At 52.4% G+C, this 23,599-nt stretch overlaps 1 protein-coding gene across 4 annotated transcripts; it reads left to right on the forward strand.

Moving 5' to 3' along the window:
• The first annotated feature begins 1,736 nt into the window (after positions 1 to 1,736).
• APBB1 (amyloid beta precursor protein binding family B member 1) lies at positions 1,737 to 23,599 on the forward strand. Of its 4 annotated transcripts, XM_044919824.1 has the most exons (15): positions 1,737 to 1,906; positions 8,994 to 9,728; positions 15,197 to 15,372; positions 15,473 to 15,529; positions 15,609 to 15,694; positions 15,808 to 15,871; positions 16,322 to 16,471; positions 16,845 to 16,972; positions 17,079 to 17,084; positions 17,383 to 17,497; positions 17,638 to 17,722; positions 17,994 to 18,077; positions 22,502 to 22,617; positions 22,763 to 22,939; positions 23,024 to 23,599. In XM_044919824.1, the coding sequence occupies exons 2-15, from the start codon at positions 9,008 to 9,010 to the stop codon at positions 23,189 to 23,191; spliced, it is 2,133 nt and encodes a 710-aa protein (XP_044775759.1). In that variant the 5' UTR covers positions 1,737 to 1,906; positions 8,994 to 9,007; the 3' UTR covers positions 23,192 to 23,599. The 4 variants fall into 4 exon arrangements, with proteins under 4 accessions (XP_044775759.1, XP_021541379.1, XP_044775758.1 ...); XM_021685704.1 differs by lacking the exon at positions 17,079 to 17,084; XM_044919823.1 differs by lacking the exons at positions 1,737 to 1,906; positions 17,079 to 17,084 and adding an exon at positions 3,658 to 3,814.

Genomic DNA, 23,599 nt, shown 5'->3' on the forward strand with positions numbered 1-23,599 from the left:
CTTCCCAAACCTCCCAGGCCAAATTTAGTCCACTCATAGCATCCTGTACATCTCCTTTAAGATACTCATCACATTTCTAACCACAAGTTTAATGTCTCATTCCCGTGTTAATTCAAGCTTCATGAAGATGGGGACTGAATCTTGTTTGTTTATATGTTCCTAGTACCAAGGACAGTGCCTCACACTTAATAACTATTTGTTGAAAGAGAATGAATGAATGAATGAATGAGGACACCTTTCCTCTTATGGGTAATTACTTGTCTTTCAAGAATCAAGGTCAGATGTTATATCCCTCAGGTTGGGTTACATTTAAATCTGATTCATTTTTGGATCCTTAGGTTCTAGGTTGGGATCTGGTACATGGTTCTTATATCATAGATGTTTGTCAAATCATAATAAACTCTTGGCCAGGAGATGATAATTATTGAAACCAAATGATGGGTATATGAAGGCTCATTATACTGTTAAGTCTCCTTTTGTATATATTTGAAATATTCCATAAGTAAACTTAAAACATTTGTGTTCACCTCATGTTAAATGAAAGTGTAGTCAAGGATGAGCTTGAGGCTTCTGGCTTGGGTAATCCAGTAGATGGTGGTGCCATTCAGAGGGATGGACAAAGTGTACCTGCATCCAGGCAAGTGTGTGTGTGTGTGTGTGTGTGTCGGGGAGGGTCCTTTCTCACCCCAGTGAAACTTCTTAGGAGGCCAATAAAAGGGATGAGATAATGAGTTTAGATTTGGACACCTTTAGTTTTAGGTTTTACCTTGAGGGCTTCTCCAGTCAGTTGCTCCACGGTTAGCATTTACAATAAATTGAAACCTCTGCCTTAGAGGAATGAACCAAGAGAAGGTTTCTGGATAGTAACATTTCCCCTCATATCCTTGATGGCCTCTTGGCCACGGACCTGACCACTGGATACTATCCCACCATCTGCGCAGCATGGCACCCCTCCATTCCTTCCTTCATACTTTTCACCCACATTCTCCCTTTTTCCTTCCCTCTTATGAATTTCTACCGGGGGAGGATTTATTTTGTATATCTGCGAGAGACCTAGGTGTCACAGCTTTTACCTTCACAGCAGGGCTAGAGTGTTAAGAAACATCTAGTTTTCAGTCTGATTTCATCACGTGTGACTGCAGGCAAGTCACTTTACCTTTCTCAATCTCAGCATCTGTCTCTGAAAAATAAGGATAACAGTGGCATCTTCACATGTCTGATGTGAGGATGAATGCCTGAAAAAGGTTTAACACGGAGCCTGGCACAGTGTAAGCGGTCAATCAATACGATCTATTATTATTATTACCAACGCTGTGTCCTCATCTCCTCTCCACCAGGACGTCAGGGACTGCTGCCGTAAGACTGGAGCAGGCTGACTCCTCGGAGCCCCTCCCCACGCGGCCTCGGCCCGGCCACCGCCACCGCCACCGCCGCTCCCGCTCCAGCCTCGTCGGTGCGGCGCGCGCGGGGGTGTGGGCCCAGGGCCCTGCGGGGCGCGCTCGGTGAGTCCGGGGCCTCGCCGCGGAGGGCGGTGCCGGGCTGGGCAGGGGTCGGCCGAGGCAGGGGCAGAGCTCTGGGACCCGGGCCCAGGGCTGGCGGCTGGCCAGGGCAGCTGGGCGGTGGGGCGCACTGAGGCCCAAGGGTCCCGCAGGGCGGGGCCCTCGGGTAAGCTGCGGCAAGTGTCGCCCGTGACAGGCTCGCGCGCCCGTGCCCGCTCGCGGCCCAAGATGGCGCCTCTCCGCGCCCCCCGCCCTCCCGCCCCGCGCGCGCCTCCGCCGCTCGGGGCGCGGCCCCGCGGCCCGCGCGCTCCAGGGCGGGGGATGTTGTGATGGAGAAGCCGCCGCGGAGCCGGAGCCCCGCAGCCTGAGCCACCTCCGCCACCTGGGCCTGGGGCCTCCCCGCGCAGGTAGGAGCTGCCCCTGCCCGGGCCCAGCCCTGGAGGTTGGATCCCGACCCCCAGCGGTCGGCGGACCCCGCAGCCCCTTCCCCGCGGCGGCCTGGGTCCCTCGGTCAGGCCCCATCCCCGCGGGCGTTCCTCCCGCCGCACGCATTCCGACCTCTGTCCTGTCCCCCCTTGTAGGTTCCACCTCAGTCCTCACAAGGCCCCCTCCTCAACCTTTACCTCGTGTCCCTCGGGTCTGGAGAGGGGCGAGAGTGGGGGACACGAAGCGAGGGGGCGATGGGGGAGGGGGATGGGGGAGGGGAGGTCAAGGGCAGGGAACGGGACGTGGGGTGAGATAGGCAGAGCCTTCACGGATTTCTGCAGGGTCCCAGGTCTGGAATCTGTCAAGCGGCATTCAGTTGCCCTCGGCGACCGAGGGGTGTGCCCTGGGGCCGGCTGTGTCCCCAGCGCAGCGGGAGGCCTAGCACTCGCAGAAGCACTCATTAAGAGCAGTTTTCCTACCGCCAATTCAGAGGTTATTCCGAACCTATTTGCATCTGCCTGTGCATTTCTTGCATTCCCAGCTCCTCCAGCATAGTCCCATCTCTCTCTACTCTTTCAAAGCCAAAACCTTGCCTACATTTGCTGTCTTCGTTTCGTTTTCTCACTTTCCATTCATTCTTTTTTTTTTTTTTAAAGATTTTATTTATTTATTTGAGAGAGAGAGAATGAGAGAGAGCAAGCACATGAGAGGGGGGAGGGTCAGAGGGAGAAGCAGACTCCCTGCCTAGCAGGGAGCCCGATGCGGGACTCGATCCCGGGACTCCAGGATCATGACCTGAGCCGAAGGCAGTCGCTTAACCAACTGAGCCACCCAGGCGCCCCCCATTCATTCTTAAAACCACTTCATTTGGTCTCTGTCGCTGACACCCACTGAAACTGCTGGAGCCAAGGTCACTAGAGACCTCCATGTGGCCGACTAGAATGGACACTTTTCTGTTATCCCCCTCTACCTTTTAGTAATATTCAGTGGTGGTGTGTGTTAACTGTCCTGGAAGCATTTTTCTGGTTTCTCTTGTCTGGCATTGTCTGCTCCTTGGTGGTCTCATTTGCTATGTCCCTCCCATCCCTTTAGATGTTGGTAAAGCTCTTGGTTCTGTCCTGAGCTGTGTTCTTTCATTCTGTACTTTCTCCTCTGGTATTTTATTCACTGCCAAGCCTTCAGATTTCATCTATATATGCTGATGATTCTCAGATGTGTGTATCTGGCCCAGACCTCTTTTCTGCACTCCATATCCAGCTGCCCTCATGACATCCCCATTGAAGTTCAACAGAAATTCCTTACCTACAGATCCCAAGCTGAATTATCTTCCATGTGTTCCCTCTCTACCCTTCTTCCAAATCTGTTATTCTTTCAGCTCCCAGAAATGGCTACTTTCCAATGAGTTATCCAAGCTGGAATCCTGGGCAACATTTTAGATTAACCTCTCTCCCTCACCCTCTGCATCTAATGTCACCAAATTCTGTCACATCCACTACCTAAATATTTTTCAAATCCATTCGTTTCACTCCATCCTCACTGCTACCCAATTTAATCTAGGCCAAAACTCTTTTTTCCGCCCCCTCATTGCTCTAATAACATACCCTCTTGCCTACCTCCCATTAAATACTCTCAACACAGTGTGATCCTTTAAAAAAATTGCATCTATCTGATCATTTATTCATTCAACAAATAAACTTTGAGCACCTTTTATATATTAGGTAGTGTTAGGCACTGAAGATATAATTATGAACAAAATGGACTTTGATCTTGTCCCACAATCCAGGAGGGAATCAGATAAGAATAAAATGACAAGTGTAATAAATACCATGAAGCGGTGGTGGATGGTGCCTTGAGAATACATAAGAGCACAAGCTAAATTGGTCTGGGAGGTAGAGAGAGAGGACCAAGGAAGGCTTCTCTGAGAACATGACATTTGAACTCAGTTGTAAAGGATGAGCTCGAGTTAGTTAGGCTGAGGGTTAGCAGAAGGAGGTTCCTGGCAGAAGGGAACAATCACATGCAAACACCTTGTGGAAGGAGAGAGCATGATGTTTTCAAGGAATCGAAAGAAGGCCAGTGAGGCTGGAGAGTAGAGTGCTAAAGCCAGAGTGGAAGGCAGAGGCCACACTGAGCAGGACAGTTTAGGCCCCGTTAATGATTTTGATCTTAAGGTCTTTGTCCTTGGTGTGGATTGTGATGGTAATGGATGCAGAGAGTAGATGAAGTCCAGGAATTTTCCTCAGAGAGAAAATTATCAGTATCTGGGGATGGATTGAATGTGGGGAGTGAGGGAGATGGTAGTGTTAAGGATGGTACCCCTGCTTCTGATTTGCACAACAGAATGGGTGGTTATATCCCTCCATGAACCAGGATCCTGAAAGAGGACCAATAAGGGTGTGGGAGAGAGAAACATAAGCAGGCATGTTTGTTTGAGAGGCCTTTGAGACATCCCAACAGAGATGTTGAGTAGGAGGTTGAATGTACATGTCTGGAGCTCGGATGAGGGGTCTGAAATGGAGATGTAAATTTGGAAATGAGCAGTGTATAGGTGGCACCTGAAGCTCTGGGCACAAATAAATACTTACATTGAATATTTGATGAGAAAGAGAAAAGGGCGCAAGAACAAGCCATGAGAAATCCCAGTTGTGTAACAGCCTGTAGAGGAAGGTGTCTAAGAAGCCGGCATAAGGGTCTAAGAAGCCACCGGACAGGAACTAGGGTGTAGGCAGAAAACCGAGAGATGTGGCATGAGGAAGCCATGGGTGAAAGTTGGGTGAGAGGCGGGGTGTCGAGGGATGCTGAGAGTACAACCAAGATGATGTGACATAGGGTCACATTAGATGACATAGGGTCCTGCTGACCTTGGCAAGAGCTGTTACTGAGACATGCTGGGAGTGGAAGCAGGATTAGAGAGGGTTGAGCAGTGAGTGCAAGGTGAGGAAATGACAAGAGTGAGTAGAGAGAGATCTTTCAAGAAGTTTGCTTGAGCTGGGGAGAGAGAGAGAGAGGGAAGGCAGCTAGTGGCACTGGAGGAGCGTCGGTCAAGAAACATTCTGCTTGCAAGTTGGTAGATAATGGATCCCATTGAGAAGGAGAGGTTGATTATATAGAAGAGAAAATGGATACACCGTGGTATAAAATTCCTGGAAAGGCATGAAAGGAAGGAACGAAGTAACAGATGAAGCAGTTGGTCTTAGGAAGAAGGAGAAAAGGATAGGTGCTGAAGTCAGCCAGTTTGTGTTTCTGGACATTCCTCAACTCCTGGCTTCCATTTCCTCTGTGAAGGAGGAGTGGGAGGTCTTCCTCTGGGAGGGAGACGTGGTGCAGGGGGTGGTCCAAGGAGAGTTGTCTTGTCCCAACTTAAAAGTCCTTTCCTTAAGCAGCTCTTTGCTGATGTCTGGGCTGGAGTAAGACTCAGCCTCCTACTCCTGTAGTGCCTTGTTCCTCCCCCATCACAATACTCCATCATTTGTTCAACAAACAGGGAGTGCACATCGGTGCCAGGGACTGGTCAGACACTGGCACTGCTCTGCATGGTAAGGGGTGGTTTCCCTGCTAAACTGTGTGCTCCACTAGGGGGGGACCATTGCTTTATAACTCATCACTCTTCCCCATGCCTAGCACAGTGCCTCGCAAATAATAAGCTGCAGGTTAGAGGAGTCTTGACCTTGAGTAGGATGCACCCCCACCCCAGCTCCTTCAGGCTTAGTGGCCACTCTTTTAGCTCCTTGACTTGAGGGCTTCGCCCAGCTCCCGGCCTTGAGCCAGAATCCGTGTGGCTCTTTCCATCCTTTGAGAGGCCTCAGGTACACCTAACCCCAAAATGTGCCCCTTCTTGAGGATACTGGGCCACTGGTCATCCTTTGACCTCAAAAAGTTAGGTGATGGCGCCACACAGTGCCTTGAGCCAGGTGCTTAGGCTTCAGTGCTGTTCACAACAGAGCTTCCTCATTTCTCCCCCAATACTTTTTGCCCTGGTGACCAGGGGGGACAGGGCTGCCCTGGAGATGACCTGGTTCTTCACTGTCCCAGACTCACAGTGTATGTGCCTTTCCCAGATCACACCTCCAAGTGCTAAGGAGGTGGGTCCTATCCTGACCTCTTAAAAACCTGGCTGCATACACTGCTGCTTCAGAGAAGGGCTCGTCATCTCAGTGATCCTCTGAGCTTGCCGGAGTCACAGGTCTTCCACATCCTGACACTCATGGAGATGCCACCGTGGAACAGCCTTCGGGCCAGGATATTGGTTCACACTAACTCCCTCCCTCCCTTTTCCCAGATCTTGGTCCTCACTGCTCTGGGACCCCTGCCTTCTTGGGTACAGTTCATCATTCTCCAGCACCCTCCCTAACAATCCCGTTGCCCACTCTCAGCCCACGGGACCACACAAGCTTATCGCGGTGTTTGCTCCCACCTCCGAATTCTGAGTTCTGAGCCTCTGAATTCCTCTTACGTGACATCTGTCCCCTCCATCCTTCCCTTCTGTCCACACCGAGGGCCCACTTTGTGGCACACGCACAGTGCACGCTCCTTGGTAATGGGAATGTGAAGTTGAATAAGACACAGTCTCAGGCGTTTGGTTGGAATGGGGCACTGGGTATCGTGAGACACGGAGGAGGGGATGGCCCCTGAGCATGAAGAGAGAGGACTAAACAGGAAAGGCACACTGCTTAGGAGCTGTGCCTGCCAAGTCAAGTTTTGAAACATGAGCAGAGGTTCTGACATGGGGAGACAGGATTCCAAGCCGGGGGAGCACTGTAAACAAAGAGCCAGGGCTGTCAGGGTGTGACATCTTCTAGAACCTTCCATACTTTGTGAGGCTGGAATGTAAGGTGTGAAGGAGGCAGGGAACGGGGGAGGTCTGAGAGGTCATAGGGATTGGCTCAAGGAGGCTCTCAATGTCCTGCTAGTGAGCACAGACTATCCTACAGGCAGCAGTGAGCCATCTAAGTTTTCCAACTGGGGAGTGACACAATCTGGTTTCCATTTTTGGAAGATTACTGTGGTTCTAGGTAGTGGCGGAGCTGTTTATTTTTCTTGTTTATGCCAGTGACCATGAGTTTGCTTATTGCCCAGGTGGAGCTACACCAAGCAGCCCAGCAGTTCCGCGTGAGGCAGACACCCAGACAGGAGCATTTTTTCACCCATGTCACAGATGTGTGCACAGCGTTGTGCTAGGGTCTGAGGAGGGAGGCGTGATGGAAAGGCATTGTGCACTGCGCCTGAGAGACAGCAGAGCCTTGCTCAGGCAGCCTAAAGCCCCGCACTGGCCACCTGTGCTCAGGGCTGAGAGCTACGCTGAGGTGCAGAGAGGGCCAGCGCGGGGGGTCAGGGGAGAGAGAACTCCTCGGTGGGGCCAGGGGAGAAATGGGGGAGAGAGAACCATACAGTGGGAGTCAGAGAGAGAGGTGAGTAGTGAGGGGCAGTCAGTGAGGGAGAGTTGTGTGATGGGGACAAGGGTCAAGGAGGGAGGGGGGACTCAGGGAGGGCATGGGGGGAAGTGGAAGGTGACGCAGTAGGAGCTAAGAGGGCCAGGATAAGGGAGAATTGGGTAGTGGTTGGTCAGAGAGAATGGCCTGCGAGGTGGTGGCAGTGAGGGCCCAGGGAGTAAGCACTTTACAGTGGGGGTCAGGGAAGGAGAGCAGTAGAGCAGTGGAAGGTGAGGCAGATGGGGAAGAAGGAATGAGGCCTTGATGGTGGGATCATTGGGTGATGTGGCTGGAAGGATGGGTAGGCGGAGAAGGTGATCCACAAAGGGCTTGTAGTGAGGGGGTCCAAGGGGACAGGAAGTGGGAGGGGGCAATCACTGTGGAACAGGAGATGCCCTCACCTGAAGGGAAGATGGGATTTGGTTGGGCCACCACGAGCAGTGGTTGAGGCACAGTAACATGGCCAAAGTGTGTTTTCTGAAGCTGGCAGAGGAGATGCTAAAATCGGGCCTCGAGGAGATAGGAGGGCAGAGTTATACATTCATTCAACAAATACTTATTGAATTCCTGTTCTGCACCAGGACTGTGTGAGGCTCTAGGCATATGGCATTGAAAAAAAAAAAAAAAGACAAAATCCTCCACCATGAAACCAAAATTATAGTCATGAGGAGACAATCATTAAACAAATAGTAATAATAATATTGGTAAATAGCTTGACAGATGGTGCTAGGCACTAGGGAAGGTTTGGGTGTTGCTGAGAGAGGGCATGGTGGCCTGCAGTTTTAAAACAGTGTCGGGGAAAGCCTCACTGAGAAGGTGGTGTTTGGATCAAGACCTGAAGGGCTGGGGGGTACAGGGCAAAAGCCCCTGCAGTGAGCCAGGCATGGGGCATGATAGGGGCTGGCAGATGGAGTGGTGCCCCAAGTGAAATACTTTATAGATACACTCATCAGAATGTAGCTTCAGCTGGCCAAAGGAGCCATGGATTGGAGCTGACCGCCCTTCCTCTGTGACCTTCCTTCCCAGGTCCATGCCCTTGAAGGATGGGTCTGTAGCTCATTCTCTCCTATTCTCACAGTCCCTAGTAGGGCTGGGCTTTGGGGCTGGTTGGGCCCAGTGATTTATGATGATAGGAACGCTGCCTGGGGAGCTCACAGTAGGAGGCTGTGGATAGCAACGTGCTGAGAGGAAGGGGGTAGTCAGTGTCCAGTGTCTAGAACACATGAGCCAGTCCCACACCAGCTGGGTCCCTGGCACAGTAAGCCCCGGTCGGATCGGCTGGGGGTGGGGATGCACAGAGAGCCACTGTTTGGAGGCTCTGCCGTTGGGAGTGAGGGCAGAGCAGGGCTGGCTGTGCTGTCTCAGAGAGCTCAGGGCTGGGGATTTGGGGCCAGGGTGGAGTGTAGGCGTGGCCCTAGCCTTTGGTGGAGATGGTGGTTGAGTGGGTGGTGGTGAGGGGGGACAGGAGTTGAGCCTAGTCGTTGTCATGGGAAAATAGCTCACAGGACACAGAGCAGTGGGTGCTGGTCTGCTGAGCATAAGGGAGATGAGGCGGTGCAGAGCACAGCCCCGGGCAGAAGCAGGGGTGCTGCTGTTCTGACCTGGAGGCTCAACACGGTCTCCTCTCCTCACCCCACAGGATCTGCCAAGGCCATGTCTGTTCCATCGTCACTGAGCCAGTCGGCCATTAATGCCAATAGCCACGGAGGCCCCGGCCTGAGCCTACCCCTGCCCCTGCACGCTGCCCACAACCAGCTGCTCAACTCCAAGCTGCAGGCCACGGCTGTGGGACCCAAGGACCTGCGCAGTGCCATGGGGGAGGGTGGTGGGCCTGAGCCAGGCCCTGCCAATGCCAAGTGGCTAAAGGAGGGCCAGAACCAGCTCCGGCGGGCTGCCACAGCCCATCGTGACCAGAACCGCAACGTGACCTTGACCCTGGCAGAGGAGGCCGGTCAGGAGCCTGAGATGGCACCCTTGGGCCCCAAAGGCCTGATGCACCTGTACTCTGAGCTGGAGCTCTCCACCCACAATGCGGCCAACAGAGGGCTCCGAGGATCCGGCCTGATCATCAGCACCCAAGAGCAGGGGCCAGATGAAGGAGAGGAGAAGGCGGCAGGGGAGGCCGAGGAGGATGATGAGGAAGAGGATGAGGAGGAGGAGGAGGAGGACTTGTCTTCTCCCCAAGGGCTGCCTGAGCCCCCGGAGAGTGTGGAGGTGCCCCCCAGACCCCAGGCCCTTGCAGACGGTCCCCGAGAGCACAGCAAGAGTGCCAGCCTCCTGTTTGGCATGCGGAACAGTGCAGCCAGTGACGAGGACTCAAGCTGGGCTACCTTATCCCAGGGCAGTCCCTCCTACGGCTCCCCAGAGGACACAGGTACCTTATGGAACTTGACATGGGGAAGATGGGAGGGCAAGAGGGCAGAGGTCAGGCCTCTCCAAATCAAGGCCAGGGCCTGAGCCAGCGTGTGAGCTACAGAGCCCATGTCATCAGTCCTCAGCAGGCTGTAACCAGGTTTTCCTGAACGAAACCATTCCTATATTCAGAGTGCTTGCACAAACTGATAGGTCCATGCATCATGGACGCTGATGGACAGTGGGCTCGGTGCATTTATGGAGCATTACCAGGTACTGCCCTATGCTCAGCATTATCGTATTGAATCCTCACAATAATGTTGTGAGGTAGATATTATTATGATACCCATAGTAAAGGTGATGAAAAGTAGGCCTGGAGAGGTGAGGTAGCTTTCCCACAGTCACAGACAGTCTGGGATCACAGTAGAACTGAGTCTAGACCCGAGCTCTTGGCCCTGCTTACCCTGCCACTGAAGCACACAGCACGGTAAGCCGGGTGCCCGTGAGCCGGCTTTTAACAGGCTGGATCTGGGGGCAGCATTACCTCCCCACACACATCTACTTGGAAAGACTGAGGTCGGGGCTTGTGTGCAGAGCACCACTCTGGGCATTGCAAGGATACTGTTTTGTATTCTTAGTATCAGGAATAGAATACTGCCTAAAAGTTAGGAAATAAAGGAAGAATAAATAGATCCTTGTTCATGGGGTGGGCAGGAGGAGAAAGTAGGTATTAGGAATCCAAGGATTGATCAATGAATGTGTCCCATTTAAATACATTGAGTCTCCGTATTTGCTGATGTCACATAGAGATGCAGAGTTGAGGAACAGAGGACAGAGATACTGGGTTGTAGCTACAAGCCTGGAGTTCTGTGGATTGGAGTGTAAGCAGAGACTAGGAAAGACTCTGGTGAGCACCTGGCAGCAGGCACTCTACCAGACCCCAGACTGGGGAGCCTTTGCAGGGGAGCATGCAGTTCATGAAGCCATGGAGTCAAGGGCATGCCAGAAACTTATTATGGACATTTTCAAACATCTACAAAAGTAGAGAGAATAGAATAGTGAGCCCAATTTACCCATGACCCAGTTTCAACAATTATCAACACATGACTAATCTTGCTGCATCTATACCCTGATCTACTCCTGGGCCCTAGCCTAGGTTATTTTGAAGCAAACAATCAAATCCATAATCAAACCCATGCATTTCTAGAAAACAAAACTCTTAAAACAATGCACAATACCATTATCATGAGTACAAAAATTTAACAATAATTCCTTAATATTATCAAATATCCAGTGTTTACAATTTCCCAGTTGTTTAATAAATGACCCCTCACTCTGCAATTTAAAAAAATTTTGATTATTTGAATCAATAATCAAATAGTCCTAGACCTTTTGATGGTGGGTGTGTATCTTAAAGTTTCTTTTGAGCTGTATGTTATGCTTCCATCCCATGGTCTCTTTATTTTTGCTTGCAGGTTGTTGTTTTAAATTGGAGACACAGGGTTATTTGGCTTGGGTTTTCCATGGTCTGGATTTGCAGACTCTCTCCCTGTGGTGGCGTTGAGCAGGTTTCTCTTCCCCTAGATGTCCTGCAAATTTGGTAGTGTGTTCTAGAGACTTGATCAGATTTGGATTTGAGAGTTTTTTGTGTTTTGCTTTTTGCAAGGACACCTCGTAGGTGGTATTGAGTACATCTATCAAAGGCAAAATCTGATTGCCTCTCTTTTCTGTGATGTTAGTGGCTTTCGATGGTCATTGCTTGGACATCCTTTAAAGGGAGCAGCTGCTGCTTCACGCCAGCTGATTATTTATAGGGTTGGGCGGGGGAATGCAGTTGCAATGGGGCCAGTTCACGCCACTTTTCAAGGTAAACTGAAAACTGGACATTGATGTGAAATATCCCAATTTCTAAATGTTAGCAACCAATTCTGTTTTTTTTTTTAAAAGCACCATGCAGGCCATACAAAATCTGAGTCTTGTATTGGTCTGTAGGTTGCTAGTTTGCAGCCTCTGCTCTAGTGGGGGGGTGGTTTGAGTCAGAGGCCAAATATTGGAGGGCCTGCCTGCTCAGGGGCTGCCGGGATGGTCAGTGCAGTAGCTGTACCTGTGAGCTTTCTGGGAGGAGGCTGGTGCTGCTGAAGATGTGGGAAGGGCCTGCTGGGCATGGGCATCGACCTCAGTGAGAGAGGATGGCCAAGGATCAAGCTCTGGTGGAGGCTCTGGAAAGTGGAGGGAGTGGTGTGGGGCCAGCCTAGGGAAGGGGCCGAGTCACTGCTTACTCTTCTGTAATTGTGGTGCCAAGATCATGAAGGCCACGGAGGAAGTCTGGGCTCCTGTAGGAATGGAGTAGAATTGAGCAAAAATTATTTTCTCCTTCCCAGCCACAAAGTTGTTGACTGAATGCATAAGTGCCTGAATGAATGTATGAATGAGTGAATGAGTGAATGAAATTTACTACGTGTGTTGGGTTCATACTTGGTGCCAGGCCTTGTCCTAAATGCTGAGAAGGTATACTACAGGGGACAGAGGTTCCTGCCCTCAGAGCACTCACAGTCTAGTTGGGGAGACAGAGATAGACAGGCAGCTCTGATCAGCATGGTGAGCACTGGGATGGGGAGGTGCAGGAGGGGCACCCAGCCCTGCCTGTGTGTATGGTGGGGGAGAGGGGGTGGGTCAGTTTTGAGACATGGCCTTTACATGTATGCCTGAAGGAGGAGTGGGTGATAGGTGAAGATTGAGGGAGGGAGGGTGGGCTTGGAAAGGATGAGGGGCCTGCCAAGCAGGGAGAGACAAGGGGGGTGGAGGGTGATCAGAGATAAGGCTGCGAGGCAGAAGGTTAGGGGATCAGAACAGCACACACACCTGGGAGGAGTTTGAGTTCTATTCTGAGGGCAAGAGAAAACAATTAAGAGTATTAAAGTGGAGTTCAGCATTTTGGAACAATCATGTGGGCTGTAGTGTGCAGTCCAGATTGGAGGAGACTAGGCTGCAGGAGGGAGCCCACCTGTGAGGCTGTTGCAGTGATCCAGGTAAGAGTTGCAGGTAGTAGCTTGGACTACTGTACTGACATGGGGATGGAGAAGAGGAGAGAGCATTACGTGATTCACTGACTCCTGAGCAAATGGCTACACCTGGTTTCACCATGAAGGCATGCATGGATGGATGAATGAATGATACACAAACCTTTGAATTTGTGCATGAACACCTGAATGAGTTGATGCAAGAGTGAAGATGTACATTCCTGAATAAATGTGTGCATGTGGCACAAAGACCTGAGCAGGGCTTTGCTTGGAGGGAGATATGCCAGGCTCCAGAAGGGCCTCCCAGATGGTCAGAGTGGGGAGAGCAGCCCCTCCAGGACAGATCGGAAGGATGAAGCTCTTTGAAGCAGGAAGGTACAGGCTACCAGGGATGGCAGATGGATTGGTGTGCGTGACTCAGTCAGAAGATGGTGAATTGGTCCCCAGATTCAAGAGGTGTATGACCCTTCATGAATAAGGGTGTGGCTGTGGAGGGCACGGTTGCCCTGGGTGCCGGTGTTCCTGAAAGGTTTGACAGGAGAGCCCTGAAGGTGATGGAGGGTCCCTGGGGAAGAGTGGGTATTCTAATTCCCTGGGGCATGAGGGGAGGGGAGGGTGGAGGAAGATGAGGTGGTAATGGCTACCTAGAAGGCTGGACAGGCAAGAAGAGCCCCTCCTCTGTGGGCCCACCTCATTTGCAAACAGGGTAGTGAGACATCTTGCTCAAATAACTCTCCCATCAGGTGTGCAGCCACCTTGGGTAACCACACCTGCTCCCAGCCCCTCTGTGCCTGGTTGCCCAGCAGCCTGGGTCTGGGGACTGCCTGTATCCTCAGTGCTGTCTCTTGGACCAGTCAGGATTCCTGGTTTCCCTGGTAACGGGAAGCACGTCAGCAGTCTGGGCACTCCCAGCCATCCTGGTGCTGCGGTTGCCGAGGAGACGCTGCAGCCTAGCTGGGCCCTGGCAGGTGAGGGGGGCTGTGCTGGGAAGCCCCAAGCCCAACCTCAAGCTTGCTGGGGCCCAGCCCTTAAGGCCCACTTTTGGGCTCAAACTGCAGGACAGGTTCTGGGCAGGGGAGGGATCCCTGGGAGCCCTGAAGCCACACCCTTTTTGTGCTGAGAGCTACAGGCTTTGCAGGGCCCCAGGTGGCTGAGGTATTCCCAAGGGGCTGAGCTTCCTGGTGTCCCTAAGACTACGTTTGACTGTGGTACTGTGGTGCCCGTTGCGGGGTGGGATGGAGATTCAGGATTGGGGGAGGGGAGCCAGGATTCGAAAGAAGAGATGTGAGCAGGAAGGGCTGGGGTCTTATGAGGAGCCTCCATCCCAGCCCCAAGGAGGTCCCCTCCCATGGTGGTCCTGGCCCCTCCTTAGTGAGCGCCAGGCGGGGGAGGATCTTGCCTGGCAGGCGCTCTGCCCTGGTGAGAAGGGGGCGGGATGAGCTTTTCTCTGCAGCCCAGCACCAGGCTGTGAGCCCAGCTGGCTGGGCTGGAGGGGCTGTGAGGAGGGAGGGTGGAGGCAGGAGGGGTTGGGAACCAGCGCCATGTTCTCCCAGGACTTTTTCCTGGCCATCATCCTGCAGGACAGCAGCCCAGGTGAGGGGGCATGATGTGGGGTGGGGCTGGGTGGGGAGGAGAGGCAGAAGAGGCAGAAGCTGGGTTACGGAGCTGGAGTGGTGTGGCTCTGCTGAAAGAAGAGGGGTGTATGTCACAGGTATGTGTGCATGTGCAGAAAACGTTTGCCTGCATGTGTGTGTAGCAAGGGTCAGGGTGTGAGTGTGGCATTTGCACACATGTGGCAGAGGTTGACTGAGTGTGCATTCACTCTCTGGGTGGTACCCACACATGTGTAGGGGGTTGTTGTGGGTGTGGCTTCTGCACACGTGTGGTGGGAGCTGATACATATAACCGTGTGTGTGCATACGTCTGTGTATGGTGTCTGCCTTAGGGTATGGCTGGAGTTGGGGTATGTGTGTGTATGTTTGCCCCCATACATGTGTGTGCCCCTGTGGTACCCGCCGTCTCTGCTGGTATTTTCTGTGTGTGCACACCCTTGTGTTTGTGGTGGCTGCACAGGTGTGTAGTAGGGCTTATATGTGTTGTGTGTCTGAGTGCACATGTGTGTGCAGGAGCTGCTGATAAGTGTGTGCACCTGAGATATGGATATGTATGATAGGAGGTCAGTTGGGGTCACCCAACCTCCTTCCCTACTCTCTGCCTTCCTCCTTCCCTCTATGTGGGCACATTAGTCAGGAGCAGGGTCCAGGAGGAGACCCGAGTCATGTCCCCTGCTGGTGGTCCCCCATGTTATGACTCCAGACTGCAAGCTGTAGGAGGAAGCAGGAACCTTGTGCTGGAGCCCTTCCCCCATCCCTTCCTCTCCACCATGGGGTCTCCGTGAGGGGGCTGGGCATAAGTACCCACTGTCTGCTTGTTGGGTGGGCAGACCCTCATCAGTCCCCCCGCTCAGCAGATTCCTTCTGGAACCCCAACGCCTTCGAGACGGATTCCGACCTGCCGGCTGGATGGATGAGGGTCCAGGATACCTCAGGGACCTACTACTGGCACATCCCAACAGGGACCACCCAGTGGGAGCCCCCGGGCCGGGCCTCTCCCTCACAGGGGAGCAGCCCCCAAGAGGAGTCTCAGGTGAGCTCACAGGCCTGTTGTTCTTTTGTCCAGGGGTGGAGGGGTGGTGCTGCTGGAGCGATGTGAGCCACCCACTTACTACTCCCATCCCTCTTCCTAGCTCACTTGGACAGGCTTTGCCCACCGAGAAGGCTTTGAGGATGGAGAATTTTGGAAGGTGAGGGGACCTGCTTTACAATGGGGGAGCTGGAGAAGGGGCATCATTTTGGCCCTGACTCCTCTCTTCCCTTCCTAAGGATGAACCCAGTGAGGAGGCTCCTATGGATTTGGGACTGAAGGACCCTGAGGAGGGGACGTTGCCCTTCCCAGCTCAGGGCCTCAGGTGAGTGGGAAGGCATGATACAGTGGGCTGGCAGGGGATGGATCTCTCTGGGAGGGGCCTTAGGACAGCTCCATGTTCGGGGATTTGTACCAAGTGTTACCATCTTCCTCCAGCCCAGAGCCATTACCCCAAGAGGAGGAGAAGCTGCCCCCACGGAATGCCAACCCAGGGATCAAGGTTTGTTCAAGACCAATGCCCATTCCCCAGGCTGGGACTCCTCTGTGTGCAGGAGACCCCCTGTGTCGTGTTCTGGAGGGGCATCTCTGGTCTCAGGAAGCTCTCCCGGTCCTGAGTTAGGAGCTCTTCCAGTCTTAGCACAGATCCCCGTGTCTGAGCCAGAGGCACGTCAGTGTTTAACTCAGCCAATCCAGTGCCTTGCCAGGGGGTCCATCGGGCTTGGCTCAGATGCCTCCTTGTACTGGCAGGGGTCTCCTCTGAGACCATCCCCCTCCCGCCAACTGTATCCTGTTTGGGGAGCTTTTCAGTCTTAGCTCAGAACACCCTCCCAGCTGCCAAGTTCTGAGTCAGGAACTCTTCTGCTCCTAGCAGAGAGAGCGTCCTGTGTTGGGGGCCCTCCGGTCCTAGCTCAGACCCGCTACCTCCCACCCCCTCTTCTGTGTCTGGCAGTGTTTCGCCGTGCGTTCCCTAGGCTGGGTGGAGATGACCGAGGAGGAGCTGGCCCCTGGACGCAGCAGTGTGGCCGTCAACAGCTGCATCCGTCAGCTCTCCTACCACAAGAACAATTTGCACGACCCCATGTCTGGGGGCTGGGGGGAGGTGAGGGCTGAGTTGGCCGTTATGGTTCAGTGGAGAAGGGGAGGGGGCTTGAGAGAGAGAAAGGGAGCTGGGCTGCTGGAGCAACGACTGGGGGAGGGAGGGGTCAACCCCGCAAGTGACAGCCCAGGGAGATGGGTGTGCGATCCCAGGTGGGGGCCTGGGGACGTGGCTTCTCACAGTGACCAGATGATAAAGGGAGTCACGTTAGAGATGGCAGATGTGACTCTAGTAGAGCGAGGCCTGCAGGGTGGGTGGTCCAACACCAAGGCCGGGGCCTCAGAGCTGTGGCTGACCTCCCCTGAGCTGGAGGTGGCAGAGATCAGCCACCTCCCCAGCTGGGGCTCCACTGAGTGCCTGCTTCCTGGGCCCGCAGGGAAAGGACCTGCTGCTACAGCTGGAGGACGAGACACTAAAGCTGGTGGAGCCGCAGAGTCAGGCCCTACTGCATGCCCAGCCCATCGTCAGCATTCGTGTTTGGGGCGTCGGGCGGGACAGCGGAAGGTGGGAGCTGGGCCTGGGATCCTAGGGTGGGGGCTCATCCAGCAGTCAGGGTGGGGGCCCTCCTTCCTAACTCTATTCTTTGCCTCTCTTGTGCTGCTGGACCCAGAGAGAGGTACTTATGTCTATTTACCTTGACCGTTCCTTCTCCCACACCTGGACCAGATGCCTCAAAGCACCCAAGTTCCCCTATTTTGCCCTTCCCCTTCCTGCCCGCTGTGCTCTCCCATTTTCCCCCACCTTGGCATGCTTGCCTGTCTACCCTCCAGCCAGAAGGCAGCACCCACAGGACACCATCCCGAGGGCAGAAGCCCTGAAGGAGCTGCGATGGATAGGGAGGGCATGGATGGGGTAGGGATGACGCCTCACACTGGATGGCACTGGGAGACACTGAGGTGCTCCTCCCCCAACAGGGACTTTGCCTACGTAGCTCGCGATAAGCTGACCCAGATGCTCAAGTGCCACGTGTTTCGCTGTGAGGCACCTGCCAAGAACATCGCCACCAGCCTGCATGAGATCTGCTCTAAGGCACGGCCCCCTCCGCTCCCTGGACTAGCTGCCACCTTTGCTCTACAAGGATGTGGGTGGGGTCATTGAGTGGGGGTGGGGGACTCCAGGGCAATGAAGCCCTAACAGACTCTCCCTCGCTCCTCCCCTCCTCTCCTCAGATCATGGCCGAAAGGCGTAATGCCCGCTGCTTGGTAAATGGACTCTCCCTGGACCACTCTAAACTGGTGGATGTCCCTTTCCAAGGTCAGTGCCACAACCCTGCCAGGTCCAGCTCAGCTTTGTTGGCAAAGGTGAGGTGACTCAAGAAGAGGCACAAGCTACTACATGGACATGATAAAAAAAATGGGCACATGGAGACTAAATTCTTTGGATCAAATAAGTTAAAGGGAGATGGGGAAGGAGTGGAGGTAGGTAGGGCTTTGGCTGGGTGCATACCCAGCTTATGCCCTGGTGGTGGGGACTGAGAGTGAGCAAGGTCTGCCACCACGACTGATCCTCCTTTTCTTTCCCGCAGTGGAATTTCCAGCGCCTAAGAATGAGTTGGTACAAAAGTTCCAAGTCTATTACCTGGGGAATGTGCCTGTTGCTAAACCTGTTGGTATGTGTGTTCTTCTTCTCCCAGGGACCACCGCCCACCCTCTGCTTCCCAATGCCTTTTTTTACCAGAACTTCCTCATGCTTGATGTCACCCCGCTCTTTAAAATGCATCCCCCCTCGTGTACCTCTGTCCCATCTGCATTCTGTGTCCTGCCTATAGCAGCAGTTGGCCTTCATTGAGTTTGAACCAATGAACCAGGCACATCGGGAGATGCACTCTTGCATTCCATGGAAAAGCTTTGACTGGGTTGGGAGGCAGGTCTTAGATGACTGGAAATACTGGGAGCTGGGTTTGGTATTGCAGCACTAACAATGAGCTGTGAGCATCCAGAGAGGAAGCAGTGAGCATAACTGTGACATGCTTTATTGCTTGTGAAGTACTTCCTTATATGTCATTCAAGTCTTGACGATCCTGTGAGGTTGGGATTATGGTAATACCCATTTTGTAGATAAGGAAACTGAGAGTAGAGACTATCTGGTTCTCTCTTTTATTTCTAGTGCTTTCACGGTACCTGTTATTTATGTGTTCATTCACTTAACAAATACCTATGAAGCCCACCATGTGCTGGGTCCTGGGTGAACGATGACCACAGCTTTCGTGGAGGTTACAGAAGGTTACAGCAGAAAAAACAAAACAAAACAAGAATTAGTCAAATAATCATGTTAATAATAAATGTGTAATTATGAATTGAGTCATTCATTGAAAGAAAGCTGCAAGGTGCTATAAAACTATGTTGGAAAAGACTTCCTTGAGAAATTGACATTTGAACTGAGATCAAAAACTGAATGGGAGCTAATGTGGTAAAGTGGGATGGAGATAGGAATAAAGCAGGGGAAGACAATCCCAGGCAGGGTGAACAGTGTAGAAGAGGACCCACAGTGGAAGTACTTTGGTACTTCAAATGCACGGAGAGAAGGCCACTGGAGCCAGATGACTGGGCTGGGAGCTGGGTGGCAGTCAGACCTTATGGGACCTCAGAGGCCACATTAACCATTTGTTCTTCATCCTGAGAGCAGCAAAGAGCTATAGTTGAGTTTTCAGGAAAGCACTCGGTATAATCAGATTTGAATTTTGTAAAAGTTGGCTTTGGCTGTACCATGGAAAAAGATGTTTAGCAGGTGGATGTGGATGTGAGGAATCAATTAGGAGGATCTTGGGTAGTCATGGCCGGTAAGAAGAATATCATGGACTATGGTGGAGCTGAGGAAGAGTGTGCAGATTCAAGAAGTGTTTAGATAATTAAAATCAACAGGTCTTGGTGATTGACTGGATGTGGGATGAGGGACAGGCATTCAGGCTGACCCCTGACTTCCTGGTTTTGGGAATTAACGGATGGTGATGCCATTCTTTAAAGGTAGCAGATATTGGAAGAGGCCAGTTTTGGTATGGAGATTGGAGTTCAGTTTCGGACATGCCGAGTTTGACGGGGAAGCTGAGTGACAAACTCAGGTTGGCAGTTGGATTCACAGAGGAGAGGTCTGGGTTGCAGATTCAAATGTGGCATTATTGGGTTATAGAGGTAATCAAAACCATGAGTGTGGTAGCCCACAGTGAAAAGAGAAATGAGGGTAGGCCTAGCTTTTAGATCCCCCAGCATTTAATGGACAGAGGAGGATGAAATTGATAAAGATTGTGGGAGCAGAAGGAGAGGGGAGGGAGGCAAAAAGGAGAGTGCTTCAAGAAGTGGTCAGGTGTCATATCAAAAGATACTTAGGAAGAACTCAGCTGTTTGGTGGATGGATAAATGAACAAACAAATGAAACAATGAATGAGACTTGCCTCAAATGACATGGCCAGGAGATGGTAGGCCTAGGACTCAAACCTGGTCATCCTCAATTCTCTGCTCTTCCCCTCAAACCATGCTGACTTTAATGACCAGCACCTTATATCCTATAAGGGAACCCTTCTTAGAAAGGATGGGGATTGAGGTGGGGTTCGAAAGAAGGCCTGGATTTGCAAAGGGGAGTTGGTATACCAGTTGGATTCAATGGCAGTGCCACAGACATGGAGCTGGAGGTGAGAAAATCATGCTCAGGGAGCAGGAAGGAAGGTTGGCTGACCTCTACACGTTTGCTTTCATTTCTTTCTGCCTTTCGCCCTCAGCTTTCAAACCCTTGTTGCCTCTTCTAGTTATTACCCCTACTCCCCTATCTACCCACCACCTTACACAGGTTCTCACTGTGATGAAGCAACTGTCTGCGATCCTTGATTGCCCCCTCTGCTGCCCGTCACTTCCATGGGTCTGCTCTCTTGAGTCCCTAAACTCACTTCCTGCTTTGTCTTATGCTCCCTTTTTAACCTCCAGGAGTTTAACATTGGCTCCTCCTGAAGCTGCAATATTCATAAATCATTCATTTATTCAACAAGTGACTATTGGATGCCTGATTGTTCCAGGCACTATTCTAGGTTCTTGGTACACATTAATGAACAAAACTGACAGATTCTTGCCTTCAGGTAGCTGACCTTCTAGCCAGGAGAGACAGACAATAACCAAATTATGTAGTATGTTGGAAGGCAACAATTGATGTGGGAAAAAAAAATGCACAGTAGTATAAGGGGGTTTGGGAGTGCAGGGCTGGGGGTCAGGGTATAGGTTTTAATCCTGAGTTGTCACCAAATACGGCAGACTGTTTCTAGGCCACATTGCTCCACTACTTTACCCACCTCTATGCTGATCCTCCCCATGCTCCAAGGCCAAACCCCACCCCCACGGCCCTAAGAGCTTATTAAGTTGTTTGACTTTGATACCTTGTCCACACTTACGGTCTTCGAGATTTTCCACTGACTGACATAAATGTCAAACACACCACAGCCCTTGGCAATCGGACCTGACCCACTCAGGAATTGCCTGTGTGTTCACCCTTCTATGGGCTCCTAGCTTACTTGGTTATACCAGTTTGGATGCATTGGCCCATGTTGCCTTGAGGGTGTCTTGCTCATGCATCTGGAATTCCTTAAGTAGATAAGCCCTGTGCTGGGACTGGGGACACAGAGATGAAATAAACTTGCCTTCTGTCCTTGAGATGTGCTAAGAGTTGTCCCAGCAACATTCCCTCTCTGCCCTGCAGCAGGGAAGGGTTCCTGGGTGGGGCCTGGGTGATCCCTGAAGGATGAGAATTGGGAGTTCTCACATAGTCAAGAGGGAGAGGGCACTCCAGACAGAGGCTTTTCCACAGTTACAGCCTGTATCCCTTGAGGGCATCCTCTTCTCTTACTTTGTATTCCCCATCTGCCTACCAGGGCATTTGCCAAGATTAAATGTTAATAAATGCTACATAAATCATTTGAAGCTCAGGGAGCTATAAAATATGAGGCTTGACAGCTCAGATGAGGCCAGTTTTTGGAGGACTTGCATGCTTGGGAGAGGAATTTGGCCTTGATCCAGCCAGAGGTAAGATGAGCAAGGCCAAGATGATAGAGGACTTTCGAGGAAGACATTTGTCCTCTTCCTTGTCCTCTGCCCACAAAGGGTCCATGTGGTCTGCTCCTGTAGGAGCCCAGAGGCACTGAAAGGGGCGAGAGGACCCAGGAGTGGGCCACAAAACTGCATGCTTCCACGTTGGCATGGTTTCCTCTAACCTCTTCGCTGCGAAGGTAAAGACTCAGTAGATCGCACAGCCCATTCATGAGTAGTGCAGGGACTGGAGCCCATACCCCCACCATGCCATGTCCTGCTTCTGCCCCGGTTCTCTGGTGAGTGCCAGCAAGAGTGAAGTGTTTAATAGCAGTCTGAGGTGGAGGGAACCACTGTGTTACAGGGGGATGTTGATTGATCTAAAAGCTAGGAACCTGGCATTACTTGTCCTTTTAGCACATTCTAGAAATTACCGAAATTACTGAATCCAACTAAGATTTGACAGTCCTTCAAGCTCTGAAAACTAGAAATAAAGAGAAGGAGCAGGGGAACTATAAGCTTCAGTTTCCTTATCTGTAAAATGGTGATAAAAGAATCAGTTGAGAGATTGTTGTAAGGTGTACGTGGGGTTGTGCACTGTAATGGATGGCATGCACGGCAGGACACAAGTCAACACACCTCAAGTGGATATAAAACAAAGGTTGGGTCTTGGGAGAGGAGGGGCTTATAGGGGCTGATTTGGGAGTCCTTGTGGTATGATGCAGTATGATGTCTGAATGTGGGTGAACACTGAGAGCCAAGATAAGGGGGGTCAAAGCTTCAGGGGGTCAGTTCATTTTGGAGGCTGAAGGAAGAGGCAGAGTCAAGTGAAGAAAACCAAGCCTAGGATTCAATATGGAAGAAACAGAAAAGTGCTAAGTCACTGAAGCCAAGGAGGAGGGCACCAAGGAAGGGAGACCTGCGCAGCATCATCCAAGGCTGTTGACTGGTGAAGTGGGGATGGAGCAAAGGCCCTGGGGTATCCTCTCCCCACCCCTAGTGGTGTCATGTTTGTGTCCTTATCTTCCAGGGGTAGATGTGATAAATGGGGCCCTGGAGTCAGTCCTGGCCTCCAGTAGCCGTGAGCAGTGGACCCCAAGTCACGTCAGCGTGGCCCCTGCTACCCTTACCATCTTGCATCAGCAGGTAAAGACTGCGGTGGGAGAAGGCCGGCTGAGCCTTGCCATGGAGGGGAGCCTGGGGGGTTGAGGAAGAGCTGCCAGTAAGGTGGATGTGCCCAGTGGAAGAGAGGGTTGGGCTGTTGCTTTCTAACTGGATTCCATCCCTCTAGACGGAAGCAGTGCTGGGGGAATGTCGGGTGCGTTTCCTCTCCTTCCTGGCTGTGGGCAGAGATGTCCACACATTTGCATTCATCATGGCTGCCGGCCCAGCCTCCTTCTGCTGCCACATGTTCTGGTGCGAGCCCAATGCCGCCAGCCTCTCAGAGGCCGTGCAGGCTGCGTGCATGGTAAGCGGGTAGGGTGGTGCAGTGATGACGCCCACCTCACAGGGGGCAGGCTGGAGAGTGACTGCTCCACCTGCCTCTTTGCAGCTCCGCTACCAGAAGTGTCTGGATGCACGCTCCCAGGCCTCCACCTCCTGCCTCCCAGCACCCCCTGCTGAGTCTGTTGCCCGGCGTGTAGGGTGGACTGTCCGCAGGGGCGTTCAGTCGCTGTGGGGTTCCCTCAAACCCAAACGCCTGGGGGCCCATACCCCCTGAAGCCCTCAGTCCTCCTTCCACCTGCTTGCATTGGGTCCCAGGGAACTCAAGGGTATGGGGCAGGGAGGGGCCCTAGAGGCTATTGTTAGGCCTCAGGCCCCCCCCCAAAGTTGCCCCTCCCCAGTAGCTGGGGTTCCCTGCCTAGGGGCTGGGGAGAGAGAGACCTAATCCCTGCAAGGAAGTGACAATACTGGATTGATAAGGGGAGCAAGAAGCAAGGCCAGCCCCAGGCTCTCCACCCCCACATTTCAGGTGGAGCAGGAGGAACTGGTGTAGGCCAGGCCCCATCTTGGTAGGGTCCGGCAGGGGCAGGAGGGGACTGGTTCAGGCATGGGTCCCTTCCCCCCTGTTCCATGGCACCTCTGCTGTACTGATACCACTAATAAAGTCTGTCTGCCCTGCTAAGCC

The sequence above is a fragment of the Neomonachus schauinslandi genome, chromosome 11 (genome assembly GCF_002201575.2).
Source record: "Neomonachus schauinslandi chromosome 11, ASM220157v2, whole genome shotgun sequence".
In the NCBI taxonomy this organism is placed as follows: domain Eukaryota; kingdom Metazoa; phylum Chordata; class Mammalia; order Carnivora; family Phocidae; genus Neomonachus; species Neomonachus schauinslandi.

Coding starts and splice junctions, on each gene's coding strand:
- APBB1 (XM_044919824.1), top strand. CDS start 9,008: ATGTCTGTTCCATCGTCACTGAGCCAGTCGGCCATTAATGCCAATAGC. Junction 17,498..17,637: donor TGCATGAGATCTGCTCTAAG/GCACGGCCCCCT, acceptor TCCTCTCCTCAG/ATCATGGCCGAAAGGCGTAA. Junction 22,940..23,023: donor CCGTGCAGGCTGCGTGCATG/GTAAGCGGGTAG, acceptor GCCTCTTTGCAG/CTCCGCTACCAGAAGTGTCT.